Genomic DNA, 19,147 nt, shown 5'->3' on the forward strand with positions numbered 1-19,147 from the left:
TTGAATCGCACGTGGTGGACGACCTTGATGAAGCCGGAGACAAGGAGACAGGTTCTGGGGAATCACACGCCGCGCTGCTAAGCTTCGAGGGTGGTTTAGCTCTGCATACTTTGGCATAGTGTCCTTTCTTCCCACACGCGGAGCAAAATACCGTTCTGGCCGGACATCGCTGCCGAGAGTGTTTCGCCAATCCACAGAAATAGCACCGCGGGCCTCCTGGAGCTGCCGCTGTCGTCAGGTCCGAGGTTGAAAGCACAATCGCACAGTTTCTCGGAGCCGCTGGGTAGAGTTGAGTCGGTGGCTGTACTTGCCACGATGTTCCCACGTGGTCGGTGGGGTAAGTTTCTAGACTTCTGGAGGCCGTTTCCATCGTGTCAGCCAATTCCACCGTCTTAGCTAGGTCTAAGTTACCTTGCTCTAGCAGCCGCAGGCGAATATAGGATGAGCCGATTCCCGCCACGAACGCATCTCGGATTAAGTCGTTAGTATACTGGGTCACCGACACTGGCTTGCAATTGCAGGCTCTGGCTAGCTGCTAAAGTTCGCGCAGGTACTGTCCCGTCGTTTCACCGGGCTGCCGCCGTCGAGTGGCTAGAAGGTGTCGAGCATGAATCTCGTTTGGCGGTTTGTTGTACAGTTTCTTAAGTAGTTCGATGACCCCTTTGTAGTCTTGGGCATCACGGATTGATGAGTATACAGTGTCGCTTACCCTTGCGTGGAGGACCCGCAGTCTATCGGCGTCGTTTTGAATGGCTGTTGAGGCATCGATATAGTCTTGAAAACACTTCAACCAATGGTCGAAAGTGTTCGACGCTCCAGCTGCACGTGGATCTAAGGTAAGCCGATCGGGTTTTAACATTTGCTCCATGGTTTTTTTTTTAACCAAAATTGTTACTAATAAAATTGATGCGCGATTAAATCACTCGGGAGGCTAGATCGTACCCGGGAAATAAAGGCTTTTATTAGTAACAAGAATGGAGCATACTATATAGCAATACAATCCCAGACTAAAGGGTCACCAGGCAGTGCAGTGACCTTTATACTCCTACAGGTAGGCGGAGCCAACCGGAGTGTACCACAGAACAATACCAACAGGTAGAGCACCCCAACCCTAACCCCAACAGTAACATATGTACAGGTACCCATAGTGCTAACCATCTATGGTTCAGTACCCATGGTGGTAACCATCTATGGTTCACCACAGAGTGCTACACTTAGAGGCACCATCGTTCAGCTGCAGCGTTAAACCAAGGAATTGCCTGTCCTCCCAGATGGGCAGGAACAATCCAATGGTACAATTCAAAGAATAGCAGGGGAGTCCTCCCAGTGTCCCGGTCAATTATTTATCTCTCAATCAAGATCACCTTGCCTGCCAATGTTTCCCAAATTCGCAAATAGTCACTGCACCTTAAAAGTGCTGTGAAGCACTTTCGGGCATCCTGACAGCATGAAAAGTATTACAGCTCATAGCGTGGCTCACTTGCACGTGCTAGAAGCTACATACATCCACACTCACCGTCCTTCCTTAGCAAACAGGAAGAACATGTCCACGCTTTGCACTTTTGTCAACTACACAGCCATTCCCTGGTTCATTCCTCATGGTAACTCCTTGACCAGAGTCGACATGCCTGGTTGGAATTTAAACAAAAGCTGGGCAGTTAACTGTTCCCTGCTTCATTCTCCTTGGCAATGCCTCTACCAATCAGAATTCACTTTTCAACAAAGCAGAACCCTCATTTCATGCAGCATGAACTGTTGTTTCCTTTGAGATTTGGTATTCTTGCCACTCTGTCCTGATGATTGCAAGACAAAGCGTGTCTTCTTTTCAGCAAAGGCATTACATGAATGCACATTCTTAAAAATTTACTACAAAGCGATATATTGTCATGACCCTAACACAGAAAAAAATCATCCCAAAGCACTTCACGGAAGTAGAAGAAAAATGGATGCCCGGTCAAGGGAAGAGAGATTTGCCGGAGTGACCAAGAGGAATCAATTCTTAATTACTGGAGACTGTCGAGCAATCTTTTCAAATAGGGAATGGTGTGAAGCCTAAATTGAGGAGGATGGATCCTTTTAAGATGTTATCTGCTCTTAAAAGCACCTAGAATGTAACATTTACGAATAGCAGTAAACAAGCTTGGTCAGAGAAGGGGATTTCAGGATTTGATTTGATTTATTATTGTCACATGTATTAACATAGTGAAAAATATTGTTTCTTGCGCACTATACAGACAAAACATACCGTTCATAGAAAAGGAAACGAGAGAGTACAGAATGTAGTGTTACAGGAGGGTCTTAGCAGAGAGGGAGGTACCTGTATGGTTTAGGGAGGGAATAGAATGTGGTTCAAGACACAGTCACCAAAGGCAGTGGAAAAGATGCACAAAAGGCAGGATGGGGTAGAGCACAGAATATGGCCTGTACTTTGCGGGGGGCTGAAGGTGATGGTCGTTCCCAACTTTTAGCTGAAGGAAGTTATGGCTCACTCAAGATTTGGATCCAGTCCTCCTCTCATCCAACAAAAATATAGGAAATTTCTAGCAGGTGTTGCTGCTTACTTATTAGAAGCAGGAACCACAGCTCTTTCCTTCTACTTGTCAGTTTACACTGAGGTTGACTGGAGCTACTCAACAGCTGCTCCAGCTGAGAGTAGTTAACTTAGCACGAAGCTCAGCTTTTCGTTTTTCCTTTTCGTGGGGATGCTTCGGGATAAAGAAATGTGGGAAATCATGTTCAAGAATGTGTACAGTGTCCACAAAAATGAAAGTTACCGTAACCACTTTTAACTTTAATTTTGTAAATTTAATGCTGGAGTAAGATAGAGTAAATCGGTAGGCCAACTGTGAAAATTCTATATACTCAAAATTACAGGCCCCCATTTTAGATGTTTTTTATGCACAATGTTGTGACTCATAGAAATCATAGAAACCCTACAGGACAGAAAGAGGCCATTCGGCCCATCGACTCTGCACCGACCACAATCCCACCCAGGCCCTACCCCCATATCCCTACATATTTTACCCGCTAATCCCTCTAATCTACGCATCACAGGACACTAAGGGGCAATTTTTTTAGCATGGCCAATCAACCTAACCCGCACATCTTTGGGCTGTGGGAGGAAACCGGAGCACCCGGAGGAAACCCACGCAGACATGGGGAGAATGTGCAAACTCCACACAGTTACCCAAGCCGGGAATCGAACCCAGGTCCCTGGAGCTGTGAAGCAGCAGTGCTAACCACTGTGCTACCGTGCCGCTCAGTTAAGGGTATCTATAATGTGTTTGTCCTGCTTCTGAATTATATTTCAAACCAACTTTATACAATTTGGTTATAATTCAAGTTTATCCATCTTGACTGTCAACTGTTTAAAATGTAGTAAACTTATTGCTTAGTTTGTGCTAGCAGAGAGATTGGACTGGAACCAGTACCCCAAAGTCTGCCTACTTTATTTCCAATTTTAATAAGCATGACTGAAAGACCTCAAAGACAACATTCTTTGACCACACTCCTAATGCAGGGCAGCTTCCTGTGTGTCCTAATATTTAACTTCCACTTTGCAATTTTGAAACAGGTCTAGTGTCTTGTCCACATAGCACCGTGGAATTTGACCGCAATCAAGAATTTGGACACAATGGGGCCAACTTGTTGTTGTAACAAGTAAAGTTTATTTATTAATCACAAGTAAGGCTTACATTAACATTGCAATAAAATTAGTGTGAAATTCCTAGTCGCCACATTCCGGCACCTGCCAATGCACCTAACCAGCACGCCTTTCAGATTGTGGGAGGAAACTGGAGCACCCGGGGGAAACCCACGCAAACACAGGGAGAACGTGCAAACTCCATACAGACAGTGACCCAAGCCAGGAATCGAACTCAGGTCCCTGGCGCTGTGAGGCAGCAGTGCTAACCACTGTGCCGCCCCATTGCAGAGCATCTTTAAAGTAATAAAATGCCCCAAGGTATTTCACAGAACAGAAACAATGAGGATTCCTGACAGTAGTAATAGGAGATCTAATGCAATGTCATGAATACCCAAGTCCTCAAGCTTCCGATTTTAATTGTGCTATCACATGGAAGATGTCATCACAGGTATAAAAGGAAGGGGACGACAGAGGAAGAGAGCAACTGCTGTCTGCCAGAGTAACAGCCTCATTTACGTCTTAGAGAAAGCTCCACCTAAATAGCAAAGGTACCAAAGAAGAAAGAAGTTTCAGGCAGAAGAATCAACAGAGAAAGCCCAGGATATTCCAGAAGACACAAAACCTGGTTGTAATTTAGAGAGTGACTTTTTCTGTTAATAAGTGGGAATTGTATTTATCTGAACAGCATTGCATTAAAATCGTGTTTTATTTGGTTTCATAGTTTAGTTAACTTGTTACTGTTAGTTGGATAAATAAATTGTTACCTGTTGATTTTAGAGAGTGTGCCAGGGAGTTATTTTGATTTAACCACTAAAAGTCGCTGAAGCGCAGATCGCACCACTTCGCACTCACTTTTACAGATTATGATGCAGGGTACTCCTCTGAGTGGTTAGGTGTTACTTCTCGGTGGGGGGGGGGGTTTCAACCTCCGCTTTAGAACAGATTTTATAACTTGGGGGGGTTCAATCTCCGCTTTAGAACAGATTTTATACCTTTGCAACAATATGCAACACAACAGTAGCCGGCAAGTGTGGATTTGAACATGATGCATAAAGATAATCTATTGAATAGAGGAATTGCGTAAGAGAGATCATGTGCGGACACAGGAAGAGTGCAAAGTCATGCAGAACTGTTTGCGTTCACCTTTGAACTGTGATGCAGATGATCGTACCAAGTGGCACATCTCGTGTTCCGGCTGGCATGAGGATTTTTGCCATATAACATTCCTCCAGACTCTCAAAGCCTACTGTTGCCTTGTCTGTCTCCACCTTATGAGAAAATGCATATATATTTTAATTCATAAGAATAAAAAGGAACACAATAATTCTGCAAAACAATGCCACCTTTATGTTTAAAATCATCACTGGACATTTTCCTTCAGAATTGCCACCAACCCTGGTAGGTGTAAACTAGCCGTTCTATGGGAACGGCTAGTTTACTCTTGACTCTCATGCACAGGAGCCTATTAATGTTTAACTTGTTGGCACTGATCTGATCTCATCATATACACTGCTCACACTAGTTAGTATGCAATCCATAAAAGTTCCAAACTTTAAAATGGTACAAGGATTGCTTGAAATCTTTCATTACATTTTGGGCTGGTTGCTGACGACTGATAGACCCACTGAGTGGTGAGGATTGGACACTTTATTTGCTATGCCTAATATCATAGGTTAATTCCAATCTCCACGCAAACGCATTCCTTAAATACCCCACCGCCCCCGCCTCGTGGCACACTGGGTTGTTTGCCACACAGGTTGTTTACGTTTTACTGTCCTTTTACTTTTAAATAAAGCTAATTTTTTGTTCTGATCTGTAGCAAAGTCAATAAAAGCGCCCCCATGATGCAATGATGATCATTATAGAACATCTTGCCTAAACATGTAACATGACCTTGGATGCCATTCATCAAAAACAAACACAAGAATTTAATTTTCAAACAAGTACAATATTGGTTATTGTACAATTAGATTACTGACTGCATCTCAATTCTGGTTCTGCAGTGAATGTCATTAGAGATCTGCGCATGCTGACAGCTGTTTTTTTTTAAAATTAGAAAATAATTGCAACAGCCAATTTTCACACAGCAAGCCCCCACACAAAAATAAACAGATAATCAGTTCTTGTTGGCTAGATACAGAGAGAATTGCCCTGATCGCCTCCATGCCAAGGAGTCTTTCACTTCCGCCTGAGAGGGGAGCCAGTGCCTTGCTTAAACATGCTACCCAAAAGGTGCCCAAGGGTGCGATGTTCCCACTGTTACTGCACTAAAATGTCAAGCTTGACTTTATGCTTAAGTCACCGGAGTGGGCCCTTAACCTCCTGATTATCTTTTAAAATGCAGCAACTTTCATTCTTAATAAAATATAAAAACAAACTAAAGTGATTTTCTTTAAATTCACACGTAACTATTTTACAATGGAGAATAGTCCTGATATGGGGCAGAATCACAGAATACTACAGTGCAGAAGAGCCCTTCAGCCGATTGAGTCTGCACTGATGCATGAAATGCCCTGACCTGCCCACCTAATCCCACTTGCCAGCACTTGGCCCATAGCCTTGAATGTTATGCCGTGCCAAGTACTCATCCACTAAAAGATGTGAGGCAACCTGCCTCCACCACCCTCCCAGGTAGTGCATTCCAGACCATCACCACCCTCCGAGTAAAAAAGGTTTTCCTTAAATCCCCCCTAAATGTCCCACCCCTCACTTTTAACTTGCGTCCTCTCGTAACTGACCCTTCAACTAAGGGGAATAGCTGTTCCCTATCCGCCCTGTCCACGCACCTCATAACCTTGAACACCTCAATCAGGTCACTCCTCAGTCTTCTCTGCTCCAACGAAAACAACCCAAGCCTAACCAATCTCTCTTCATATCTTAAAATGGGGCACATGATTAAAAATGATGGAACAAACAGCAAAGCGGATAGGAAAGCCTGTTGTTGCCCAGTTGTCTCAATTCAATGAACCTGATATTTTGGTACTTCGATATATCTCTACAAACACAGTAGCCAACACAGAAAGCGGACATGACATAATGCTGCTATGCACCCACAGAAGTAGCCACCATCGTAATCACTTTTATACCACCACTTGTCCAGTTAAAATTCCATAGGGTTATCACTGCCCAGGCTCTCCACAGCTACACTATTAAATTACTGATCCCAGTGGCACAGCTGGCAATTTTTCACAATTCTGTTGTCAGGATAACGTTGCAGGGAACAACACTGGTATGAAAACCAAGAGAACTGAAGTGTAAAAGCAGATATTCAGGATCACTTGGATATATTCCAAACACACAGCATCACAACAAACAGGCTGGACAAAAGAAAGGCTGGTGAGATTTTGCATGTTAAAAGTACTTTAACGCACACAGATAAAACAGGGTTTTAATTGCACATACCTCAGCTATTAAGTCTCCCTCATTTATTTTATCTCCTTCTTTCTTCTCCCAACGGGCTATAGTTCCCATCTGCATCGTGGGTGACAGCGCAGGTAACGGCATCTATGAATAAAACAGCAGTGAGTCACGCAGCTCTTCTGGGTAACAGGTACAATGTCTCAAAGATCAGCAATCTTGGGTCCAAATTCGCATTGGATTTCGAGGCCGGAATTCTCCGGCTGTTCACACCTCGCCACTGCCGCTAGAGGGGTGGAGAATGTGGAACTCAGCCAAACATTCATTCACCGCAGCGGGATGGCGGAATCCCACTGGAGTGAATGGCTAGAAAATCCCACTCCAGATGTCCGATCATAAGATGCAGGAGCAGAAGTAGGCTATTCAGTCCATCGAGCCCACTCTGCCATTCAAAGAGATCATGACATGATGATCCTTAACTTCCACGTCCCCATCTTATCCCCACGATTCCCTTACTGATTTTAAAACTCTCAATCTCAGCCTTGAACATACTGAACGATCCAGCCTCTACAACTCTCTGCAGTAAAAGATTCTACAGATTCACTACCTTCTGGCAGAAGAAATTCCTCCTTTTCTCTTTCTTAAATTACAGTTACGAGTCGAGTGAGGCAGGGTCTACGGTTGCTTAGATCACCTGGAGCGTGGGAAAAGACAGACGCACAAAGCCAATAACTAGTTTGGCATGTCACCGCGCCAACACAGCGCCCAGCCAAATAAGCTGATGGTTTATTTCACTCCAGCATCCACAGTAATGTACTTTTATCTGAAAGCTATGGACTTGTTTTTAGACCATCACATCTGGTCAGCAAAATGGGCCTCATACATTTCTCTGCAAGGCAGCTCCCCAAAATAGACATCTAGGCAGCAACCATTCTGTAGGAAGGGCAAACATGTATGTGACTTTTGAAATCACATTAGTGGGAGGGTAGATATTTGGTGTAGAAACTTCCAGACATCCTGTTCAAAAACTGGAAAGTGCCAGACTGGACATTCAGCATCCAATGTTAACTTGGAAACAATACTCACATCTCTGAACGTTACTCTCAAGCCCGACCAATAAAGCTCAGTAATTGCAACCAGCAGCAGACTGTAAATTAAGTCAGGCATGCCGTAATGGCAATCACAGGAATCACTCTTATCAGATTTCAATCAAACTGTGTAATCATCTCCACAGAACTTCCGACAGTCAGGAAAACACAGAACCCAAAACCAGGAACAGCTCAACAACGCAGCAGCTGCTGTTTAAACTCCGAGCTAATGTGATAGAGTTACTTTCTCCAAACTCCTTCCCATGGCCTCCCCGCACCAAGAAGGTCGAGAGGCAGTGGCATCGTCGCTGGACGACGAATCCAGAGACTCAGGGGAATACTCGAATTCTGCCGTAGCAGATTTAATTTTTAAAATCTGAAAATAATGAAACCACTGTCGTAAAAACTCATCTGGTTCACCAATGTCCTTTAGGGAAGGAAATCTGCCGTCCTTACCTGGACTCCAGATCCACAACAATGTGGTTGACTCTTAAATGCCCTCAGGGATGGGAAATTAATGCTGGCCCAGCCAGCAACGCACTCATCCCATGAACGATTGAAAAAAACAACATTTATCACCAAGTCACACAGTATCCAAGTACAGCGATATATCTCAGTTCCTTTATCATCATTGGGTTAGTATACTGGAATTTGCCACCTAACACCACGATGGGAACACCAACACAACAAAGCCTACAATGGTCATGCAGATTGCTCACCAGCAGCTGATCAGGCTAAGAACTGATGAGACATTAAGCTTAGCCAGCATCATCCACATTTTAGAAAATATTTTTCAAAAAACATTGTCTCAATTAATCAAATGCTCAGAGCCTCTTGAATATTTTACATTTATATTGTTCTTCCATCATCTCGTGTTAATATTGCAATATCTATCTAACGAACCCGGTTCCCATTTAAGCTCATATAGCTCTATAAAATATTCAAATTTTCTAATAATGCCGTTCAGTGTTGTGAATAATTGATCAGTTATATTTAGCATCTCAGTTTCATGGCATCTCTACAGAGCAGAAGGAGGCCATTGGGTCTATCAAGTCTGTACCAACGCTCTGAGAGCATTTTACCCAGGCCCACCCCACCGTCCTATCCCCATAAGCCAACACATCAAACAAAGCTAATCCACCACCTACACATCTTGGGACACTAAGAGCAATTTAGTACGGCCAATCCACCCAACCTGCAAATCTTTGGACTGTGGGAGGAAACCGGAGCACCCGGGGGAAACCCATACAGACACAGGGAGAACGTGCAAACTCTACACGGTCACCCAAGCCTGGAATCGAACCCGGGCTCCTGGCACTTTGAGGCAACAGTGCTAAAATTTTAAATTGATAGAAGTTTTAAATGGTAAGGTTAAAAAAACTTTAAAATTTTGTGCTGGGAAACATTTTTAAGATTTGGTAAAATTGAGAGGGGAAATGTTATAATTACTCATGAAGTCAAACCATCTTCCAGATTCTTGCACCCCACACAGCATTTTATTTGGCACAAGCATATATTTAGAGATATTAGTAATTTTAAAACATTATTTAGCTAACTTTACAAAAGGAATGAACAACTTGCCTTCATGTAGCACCTTTAATATAAAACATTCCACACAGTTTGAAATGGGGGCATTCAAACAAAAACTGTCCTCAAGTCAAATGAGGAGATTTGAGTGGGTGACCACAAGCTTGGTCAAAGTGATAGGTTTTAAGGGGCACCTTAGTGGAGAGGTAAACAGGGGAAACAGTTTCAGGAGGGAGTCAAGATGAAGTGTCAAGAGCTAAAGGCATAACTTCCAACTCAGACAACGGAAATGAGGGAGGCATACAAACAGGACAAAGAATGCAAGAGGCCAGAGTTGGAGGATGGCAAAGCACTGGCTTGAAAGCATTCTACCATTAACACTATGCACCAAATAACTTTGATGCTTTCACCAGTCAGCACACAACCGTGAATATCTACATTCCAACAAAAATCCAAATTCTACTTCTATCCCAGATGATAAGAACTTTGAGCACATTTGAGAAATATCAGAAATGAGTGTGCAAACCAGGGGGCTTCTAGCTATCCCTCTTAAAACAGGGAAGTAAAAAGCAGCTGCAGAACGTAACACAAAGCAAAATTTCATAATATGCATGACTGAACTTATTTTAGCAGCAACAGAACATCAAATCTGGGGCACTGATGTAACAAGCATCACACAACCATATCATAACACGCAGACACTTAAGGGATCGGAATAATGGGTGGCACAATGGTTAGCACTGCTGCCTCACAGCGTCAGGGACCCGTGTTCAATTCCCAGCTTAGGGCATTGCCTGTACGGAGTCTGCACATTCTCTCCGTGTCTGCGTGGGTTTCCTTCGGGTGCTCCGGTTGCCTCCCATTGTCTGAAAGACGTGCTGGTTAGGTGCACTGGCCATGCTAAATTCTCTGTGTACCTGAACAGGCGCCAGAGTGTGGCGATTCACGGATTTTCACAGTAACTTCATTGCAGTATTAATGCAAGCCTACTTGTGGCACCAATGAATAAACTTAAGCTTAAAAAACTTAAGACTCCAAAAAAAGTAAAACTTGACCCAAGCAAGTTTTGCACCTTCTGAATTTAAATGATACTCCTCACAACCACTGGATGTCTCAAAGTACCCCCGAAGTGTTTGGGAGTCTATGTGCAGCCAAATCACACACAGCAAACCCCCACAAAAAGCAGCAACATTATAATAATGACTGGTCGAATGGCCTCCTTCTGTACTGTAGGGACTCTACAGGAAAAGATCAGATATTCAGCGTTTGCGATGTTGACTGAGGAACAAAAACTATCCAATTCAGCAGGGTCAGCTCTGCTCCTCATCTACAAACACTATAGGCGGAATTTTCCCATCTCACCCACCACAGCAATTGTAGTGGGCAGGACACGGACCATGCAAAGGTCCATTGACTTACGACAGGATTTTACAGAATTGGGGCGAGCGTGACCAGAAAATCCTGCCCTATACCTCCTGCCACCGCTCATGCCCACTTGGCACCCACTCTGTCCACCAGTGATATTACCATTCTGCACCCACCTCAAGTTATTGATTCCCTTGCCACCCACTACAAAGATCTTGCCACCACCACTCCTGGTCACCCTTCGCCGAATGGGAGAAACTGCACGTGTGCTGGCAGACAAGAGTGGGCACCCTGTGGGAATGGGCGACTGTAACCAGCACGGTGGCAACTGCTGCCTTCCTTCAACAGGTGCCCAAAGGGCCGGAATTTTACTGCCTCGTCCAACCCGATTCTGGGGCACGGGAGGCTCGCAGAACGGAAATCTCCACTGGCCTCCGGACAGGACTTTATGATTTCACCCGAGCGAGGTCGTGAAATCCCACCCAAGATGTGCAGGTTAGGTGCATTGGCTATGCTAAATTGCCCCTTAATGTCCTGGGATGTGTAGGTTAGAGGGATTAGCGGGGTGGGGTTACGGGATAGGACTTGGATGGGATTGTTGTCGCTGCAGATCGACAACTGCAGTGTAGGGACCCTATGAAAAGAGCACCATTGGATCTTTTACATCCACCTGATGGAGGTCTGGGCTTCAATGTCACGGCACCTCTGGCAAAAGGCAGCACCCCGTAGGAAGTCTAACAACACCACATTAAAGTCCAACAGGTTTATTTGGTAGCAAATGCCACTAGCTTTCGGAGCACTGCTCCTTCGTCAGGTGGAGTGGGAGATGCAGCACCCCCTCAGTTACTACACCCGCGGTGTCAGCTGGAATATTTAGTGAGACTTGGAAGCTTGAGCTCAGAGTGGGGGGCAATATCGAGGGAAGATGCTGCAAATGGCACTGGGGTTAGATAATAAATGGAATCAGTGTGTGACGGCTGCGACCTCTGGTTACTGACGACTCCTGTCCTTGGGTTGCCTGATCCTCCCCCACCCCCTCCACCCCAGGCTGCTCACCAGTTGATGTGGGGGGAGGCTGTACCACCTCCTGCCCGGAGCCGCCAGCCCGCTCCAGGGCGGCGGCGGCGGCAGCAGCAGCAAACGCTGGGGGCCGGGTCCGGCCTTCCTACTGCCGCCGCTCAGCGAGTACCAGCAGCGGGGAGCCTGGCCCGGACCCGGGCCTGGGCCCAGCCCCGCGGTGGCCGGCCGGGCGCCGGGACGAAGGCGGACGCAGGGACGGAGGCGGACGGCCTGGCGGAGCATGGCGAGGCGGGGGTGACAGAGCCGGGGCAGGGGACAGACACAGAGCCGCCGCCGCTCAGCCTCTCCTCAATGACCTCCGCCGTACTGCAGCGGCACTGCCGTAAAACGGATCTGACGTCACGGCAACCACCACTTCCGGTTCTATTGGCACCAACACCACTTCCTCCAGACCATCATCCCATTGATTCATTTTCATCACATGCATTGGGATAGAGTGAAGTTTCTTACACACTATACAGACAGAGCATACTGTTCATAGAGAAGGAAAGGAGAGAGTGCAGAATGTAGTGTTACAGTCATAGCTAGGGTGTAGAGAAAGATCAACTTAATGCAACTTAATTCAAAAGTCTAATGGCAGCAGGGAAGAAGCTGTTCTTGAGTCGGTTGGTACGTGACCTGATGGAGGCAGGATTTTTCTTAAAAACATTCTTAAAAATTATTGTTTAAAAACATTATTTTTCAAAACATGATTTTTCTTCCTCCCGATGGAAGAAGGCGGAAGAGAGAATGTCCGGGGTGCATCATCTTCATTACATTACATTTCTCAACCGCTCACCTCCAGATCATAGAAGCATTATAAAACCCGACAGAAAGAGGCCATTTGGCCCATCGAGTCTGCACCGACCACAATCCCACACAGGCCCTACCCCCACACCCCTACATATTTACCCGCTAGTCCCCCTAACCTACGCATCTCACGACACTAAGGGGCAATTTTAGCATAGCCAATCAACCTAACCCGCACATCTTTGGACTGTGGGAGGAAACCGGAGCACCCGGAGAAAACCCACGCAGACACAAGGAGAATGTGCAAACTCCACACAGACAGTGACCCAAGCCGGGAATCGAACCCAGGTCCCTGGAGCTGTGAAGCAGCAGTGCTAACCACTGTGCTTCCGTGCCGATCATCCACAAATCTAACCCCTGCTCTCACTGGAATTCATAGCCCGTAATTTTCTTTGTTCATAAAATCCCTACAGTGCTAGCGTAATCAAGGACCCCACGCACCCCGGATATTCTCTCTTCCACCTTCTTCCGTCGGGAAAAAGATACAAAAGTCTGAGGTCATGTATCAACTGACTCAAAAACAGCTTCTTCCCTGCTGCCGTCAGACATTTGAATGGCCCTACCTTGCATTAAGTTGATCTTTCTCTACATCCTAGCTATGACTGTAACACTACATTCTGCACTCTCCTTTCCTCTATGAACGGTATGCTCTGTATAGCGTGCAAGAAACAATACTTTTCACTGTATGCTAATACATCTGACAATAAATCAAATCAAGGAGGGCATTTGGCCCATCAAGTGTCAGGGGGACTAGCAAGGGTAAATGCATGAGGTTATGGGTTTGAATCCCGGGTTGGATCACTGTCTGTGCGGAGTCTGCACGTTCTCCCCGTGTCTGCATGGGTTTCCTCTGGGTGCTCCGGTTTCCTCACACACTCCAAAGATGTGCAGGTTAGGTTGATTGACCATGCTAAAATTGTCCTTTAGTGTCAGGTAAATATGAGAGGTTACGGGGATAGGGCCTGGGCAGGATTGTGGTCAGTGCAGACTCGATGGGCCGAATGGCCTCCTTCTGCACTGTAAGGATTCTATGAGTCGGCACCGATCGAAATCCCACCCAGGCTCCATCTCTGTAACCTCTCATATTTTCCCTGATAGGGAGGGGCAGTTTAGCATAGTCAATCAACCTCATCTTTAGACTCCGGAGGAAACCGGAGCACCCGGAGGAAACCCATGCAGACATGGGGAGAACATGCAAACTGCGCACAGACAGCGACCCAAGCCATGAATCGAACTCGGGTGCCTGGCGCTGTGAGGCAGCAGTGCTAACCACTGTGCCAACGCTAGGCACTACTTTTTTCATTTCTCTCATCTTCATTACATTTCTAAATCTCTCACCTTCAGATCATTCACAAATCTAACCCCTACACTCACTGGAATTTATAGCTGTAATTTTCTTTGTTCATAGATTTCCTACAGTGCAGAAAGAGGCCATTTGGCCCGTCGAGTCTGCACTGACCACAATCCCACCCACGCCCGCATATCCCCGTAATCCCGCATATTTATCTTGACATCATGGTTTTATTTTAATTTTTTTAATAAAAAATAGTTTTTTTTCATTTTAATCACCCATCCCCACCGATCGCCCCCAAGGCTCTGCCCAATGCCTGGTAGGCAGAGCCAAGGTGCTCCCTGTTCATTGGCACGTTGCTCCTTGGGCAGTGCTGGAGGCCAGGCTGGCACTGCCAAGCTGGCAATGTCCAGGGGGCACCCCCCCCCCTCCATTACCCCTGACCTCCTGGGGCCTCCATGGCCCCCTTTCACTCTAGCAAGGTTGGGCCACCAGCTCCCCGCTAGTGGAGAGCTGTTGTAAACCCCGCTGGAGTGAAACACTGATGGTGAGGGCAGAGAGGCTAGCGGGCCCAGAGATTTTAGTCCCGGGTCTGCTAATTGGATGGTAATTCTAATTTAAGTAATTTATTCAGCTAATCGACGAGGAGCTGACAGCACTGGAAATCCGGTGACTGGAGACACGCGGAGGCTGTGACGCCCAGCGGGGAGCCCGCTACACGGCCTCCGCTTGGGTCTCTGCTTTAGCAGTGCAGCAGCCTGGGATAATCACCCCCTACATCTTTAATATCTCACCTTCAGATTATTCACAAATATCACCCCTACACTCACTACAGTTTTAATCTTTCATCTTCAGATCATTCGGAAATATCACCCCTACATTCACTACACTTCTAAATCTCTTACCTTCTGATCATTGCTCAGTATAAACTACAGTCCATTACATTTCTAATCTCTAACCTTCAGATCATTCACAAATATCACCTACAATTCACTACATCTTTAATCTCCCCGAGCTTCGGATCATTCACAAATATCACCTACAGTTCATTGAGGATGAAAGATTATAAATTCATTATTTTAAATCTCCATCAACTACATTTATAATCTCTTGACTACAGATCATTCAGAAATATAAACTTCATTTGATTTGATTTGATTTATTATTGTCACATGTATTAACATACAGTGAAAAGTATTGTTTCTTACGCACTATACAGACAAAACATACCATTCATAGAGAAGAAAATGAGAGAGTGCAGAATATAGTGTTACAATCATAGCTAGGGTGTAGAGAAAGATCAATTTAATGCAAGGTAAGTCCATTCAAAAGTCTGATAGCAGGGAAGAAGCTGTTCTTAAATCGGTTGGTACATGACCTCAGACTTTTGTATCTTTTTCCCGAAGGAAGAAGGTGGAAGAGAGAATGTCCGGGATGCGTGGGGTCCTTGATTATGCTGGCTGCTTTGCTGTGACAGTGGGAAGTGTAGACAGAGTCTGGGAGGCTGGTTTGCGTGATGGATTGGGCTACATTCGTGACCTTTTGTAGTTCCTTGCGGTCTTGGGCAGAGCAGGAGCCATACTAAGCTGTGATATAAGCAGAAAGAATGCTTTCTATGGTGCATCTGTAAAAGTCATTTAATTACATCTTTTATTACATCATTTAATTGCATCTTTAATCTCGCATCCTCGTTTCATTCTTAATCTCCCACCTTCAGATCATTCAAAAACATCATCTACAGTTCATTAGATCTTTAATTTCTCTCATCTTCAGTACATTACATTTCTAAACTCTCCCACTTTCAGATCATTCATAAATATCACCCCTACATTTTAATCTGTCCCACCTTCAGATCATTGCTAAATCTAACCTACATTCAGTACATTTCTAATCTCATTCACAAAATATCGCCTACAATTCACTACATTTATAATCTTTCATCCTCAATTTGTTATTTTAAATCTCCATCACCTTCAGATCATTCTGCAACCTAAAGTACAATTCACGACATCTTTAATCTCCCTCTCCTTCAGATCATTCAGAAATATCACCTACAGTTCATTACATTTCTAATCTCACTCACTTTCAGATCATTGCTCAATCTAAACTACAATTCACTACATCTTAAACTGTCCCATCTTCAGATCATTCAGAAATCTCTGACCTGCAGCCCATTATATTTATAATCACTCACCGTTTCATTCCTAAATCTAACTGCTACAATTCACTACCTTTCATCTTCAGTTCATTCACAAAATTAACCTACAAATTTCATTACATTTCTAATCTCTAATTTTCATTTAATTTTTAATCTACCCCATCTTTATTTCATTTTTAATTTCTCCCATCCTCATTCATTACATTTTAATGTCATTCTCTTTCATTACATTTGTAATCCCACTTTCATTTCAATTTTACTCTCTCATCTTCATTACATTTTTAATCTCTCACCCATGGGTGGCACAGTGGCAAGCACTGCTACCTCACAGTGCCAGGGACCCAGGTTCGATTCCCAGCTTGGGTCACTTGTCTGTATGGAGTTTGCACGTTCTCCCCATGTCTGCGTGGGTTTCCTCCGGGTGCTTCGGTTTCCTCCCACAGTCTGAAAGACGTGCTGGTTAGGGTGCATTGGCCGTGCTAAATTCTCCTGAACAGGTGCTGTAGTGCGGCGACTCGGGGATTTTCACAGTGACTTCATTGCAGTGTTAATGTAAGCCTACTTGTGACACTAATAACAAAATTTTTTTTAAAGTTAAATTAATTTCATTACATTTTCAATCTTCCATTTTCATTTTATTGTATTTTTTAATCTCTCACTTTCATTTCATTTGTTTTTAATTCTCTCTTACCTTCATTCCAGTTTCTGATAGTTTGTGATATTAACTGCCTTGTCTAGGCTATTACCAACGTTCTAGCTATTGTCAACATTTTATCTGGCTCAGGTGACAATGCATTCAATCTTAGTGACCTGATTGGTTTTTCAAGTCTCAAAGCTTCCAACAATTCCACCTTTCAATACCACATTGAATCTTGGTCCACCTTGATATTTAACCTCACGTTAATCATTCTTATTTGAACCAGAGACCATCTATACCTGCAATGGTTTCTCTTCCAGTCCTTTTTGATATGCCCTAAAGTTCATTCTTGGCCTCATCTTACTATTGCAAACCCTATCATGATCATTGTTTGTAAATATAGGGCCAGCTTCCATGTGAATGCCAATGTACAGTAAGAAGTCTCACAACACCCAGTTAAAGTCCAACAGGTTTACTTGGTAGCACAAGCTTTCGGAGCACTGCCCCTTCAGAAGGTGAGTGGGAGTTGTGTTCACAAACAGGGCATATATAGACACAAACTCAATTTATAAGATAATGGTTGGAATGCGAGTCTTTACAGGTAATCAAGTCTTAAAGGTACAGATAATGTGAGTGGAGAGAGGGTTAAGCACAGGTTAAAGAGATGTGTATTGTCTCCAGCCTCGTATTCCAACTCGCATTCCAACTATTATCTTGTAAATTGAGTTTGTGTCTATATATGCCCTGTTTGTGAACACAACTCCCACTCACCTTCTGAAGGGGCAGTGCTCCGAAAGCTTGTGCTACCAAATAAACCTGTTGGACTTTAACCTGGTGTTATGAGACTTCTTACTGTGCTTACCCCAGTCCAACACCGACATCTCCACACAATGCCAATGTACCCAGCTTTACCTCTTCTCATGTCCAGTAAAAGGCATGTCATATTCATAACTTTAAACATGGGCTGTGCTCATATGGAAGCTTCTGGAACTGCCTTTGCTTATTTAAAAATGGAAACTGATGAATTGTTAAGATAGCAACTTTAATCCAGACTATCAAGCTTCCAGAAAGTCTTGAATTGAATCATAGTGCAATGGGGTCTCCCCCTTGAATGGGCATGTCTGAATGGCAATATTTTGTGGAATTCATGCCAGCCATTGTTTGAAGCTTACTTAATGCAGAGTCAATGGACTCTTTGATTCTGTCTCCAGGTTTGCAATGTAACAAAGGAAATCTGATGAGACTAGTTATCCACAAGTAATGTGTGATTATATGTAAATTGCTGTTAATCACATGGACTGAAACTGGTTCTCTGATACTGAAAACTTTTAATCCCAAAACCCAGAGGAGACAGAGGGGGTGGGATTTTCCGGCTGCGCTTGCCCCAAAACCGGAAAACCCCGCATAAGCTCAACAGACCTTTCCATAGTCTGCCCCTCACCCGCTATAATTCCCATGGCGGGTGGAACGGGAAAATTCGCCCCAGGGAGTCTGCAGAATACTCCTGGCAAGACAACAGTTGCAGGGAAAGGCTGTGCCAGCTTCCCCTTTGAAGAACCAAAAGGCTTAAAAGTATTTTAAACATCTCCTGGCCTGATCCCAAAGCTCCAAGTTAATCTATGAAGAAATGGAAGCTCCATATACAACAGCCATGTGTGCCTGACTTCATGACCTGCTGAGCATTTTTCTCTCCAAAATAATTCTGATATCTTACCCCGGCCATCTGCATTTACCTGATTTGCAATTAAAGAGTGGGAAAAGCTTCCTTCTTCACTGGGTTCACAAAGACGTGTGAACAGTTAACTACTGTTTTGGTTTAATACTTGCAGAAAGAAGTGCACAACCTTCTTTAATTATAACTTGTTGAGTGAATGGTGTGCGACTGACATAACATTTCGATCTTTCAGGGTAGGCGTGTGAATCAATAATCCTCTTTTTTCAAACCCATTGAAGTCTGCTGCTAGTATTTTTTAAATTGACCACATACTATCAGAGGTTTAGAAACACACGCATCTTACTTTTTAAAACTAAACCACACCGATTACTGAAAGGGATAGAATTGGGAGGCTTCAGTCTGTCCATAACACACTCCGTTACAATGTTCAATTCCACAACAGTCACTGCACTGAGTATCTGCCTCACATCAAGTTATAGAATCCCTACAAGTGCAGAAGTGGGCCATTCGGCCCATTGAGTCTGCACTGCCAAC

The 19,147-nt window shown here is 44.4% G+C and overlaps 1 protein-coding gene across 3 annotated transcripts in view; it reads right to left on the minus strand.

The window, feature by feature from the left end:
- Positions 1–12,416, minus strand: part of dlat (dihydrolipoamide S-acetyltransferase (E2 component of pyruvate dehydrogenase complex)) — a 34,387-nt gene extending 21,971 nt beyond the window's left edge. For 2 of the 3 annotated variants that reach the window (XR_013495586.1, XM_078198977.1), the window contains exons 1-3: positions 12,040–12,413; positions 7,049–7,150; positions 4,790–4,914 (exon numbers count right to left, since the gene is read on the minus strand). Coding sequence is in view for 2 of the 3 variants with exons in the window: in XM_078198977.1 (XP_078055103.1) it covers positions 4,790–4,914; positions 7,049–7,150; positions 12,040–12,285 (473 nt within the window). In the remaining variant the exon portion in view is untranslated. Of the gene's footprint in view, positions 1–4,789; positions 4,915–7,048; positions 7,151–12,039 lie in introns of all 3 variants that reach the window. The other variant, XM_078198976.1, reaches the window with a different exon arrangement.
- Positions 12,417–19,147: the final 6,731 nt, after the last annotated feature.

Source organism: Mustelus asterias, chromosome 27 (assembly GCF_964213995.1).
Source record: "Mustelus asterias chromosome 27, sMusAst1.hap1.1, whole genome shotgun sequence".
Classification (NCBI taxonomy): Eukaryota; Metazoa; Chordata; class Chondrichthyes; order Carcharhiniformes; family Triakidae; genus Mustelus; species Mustelus asterias.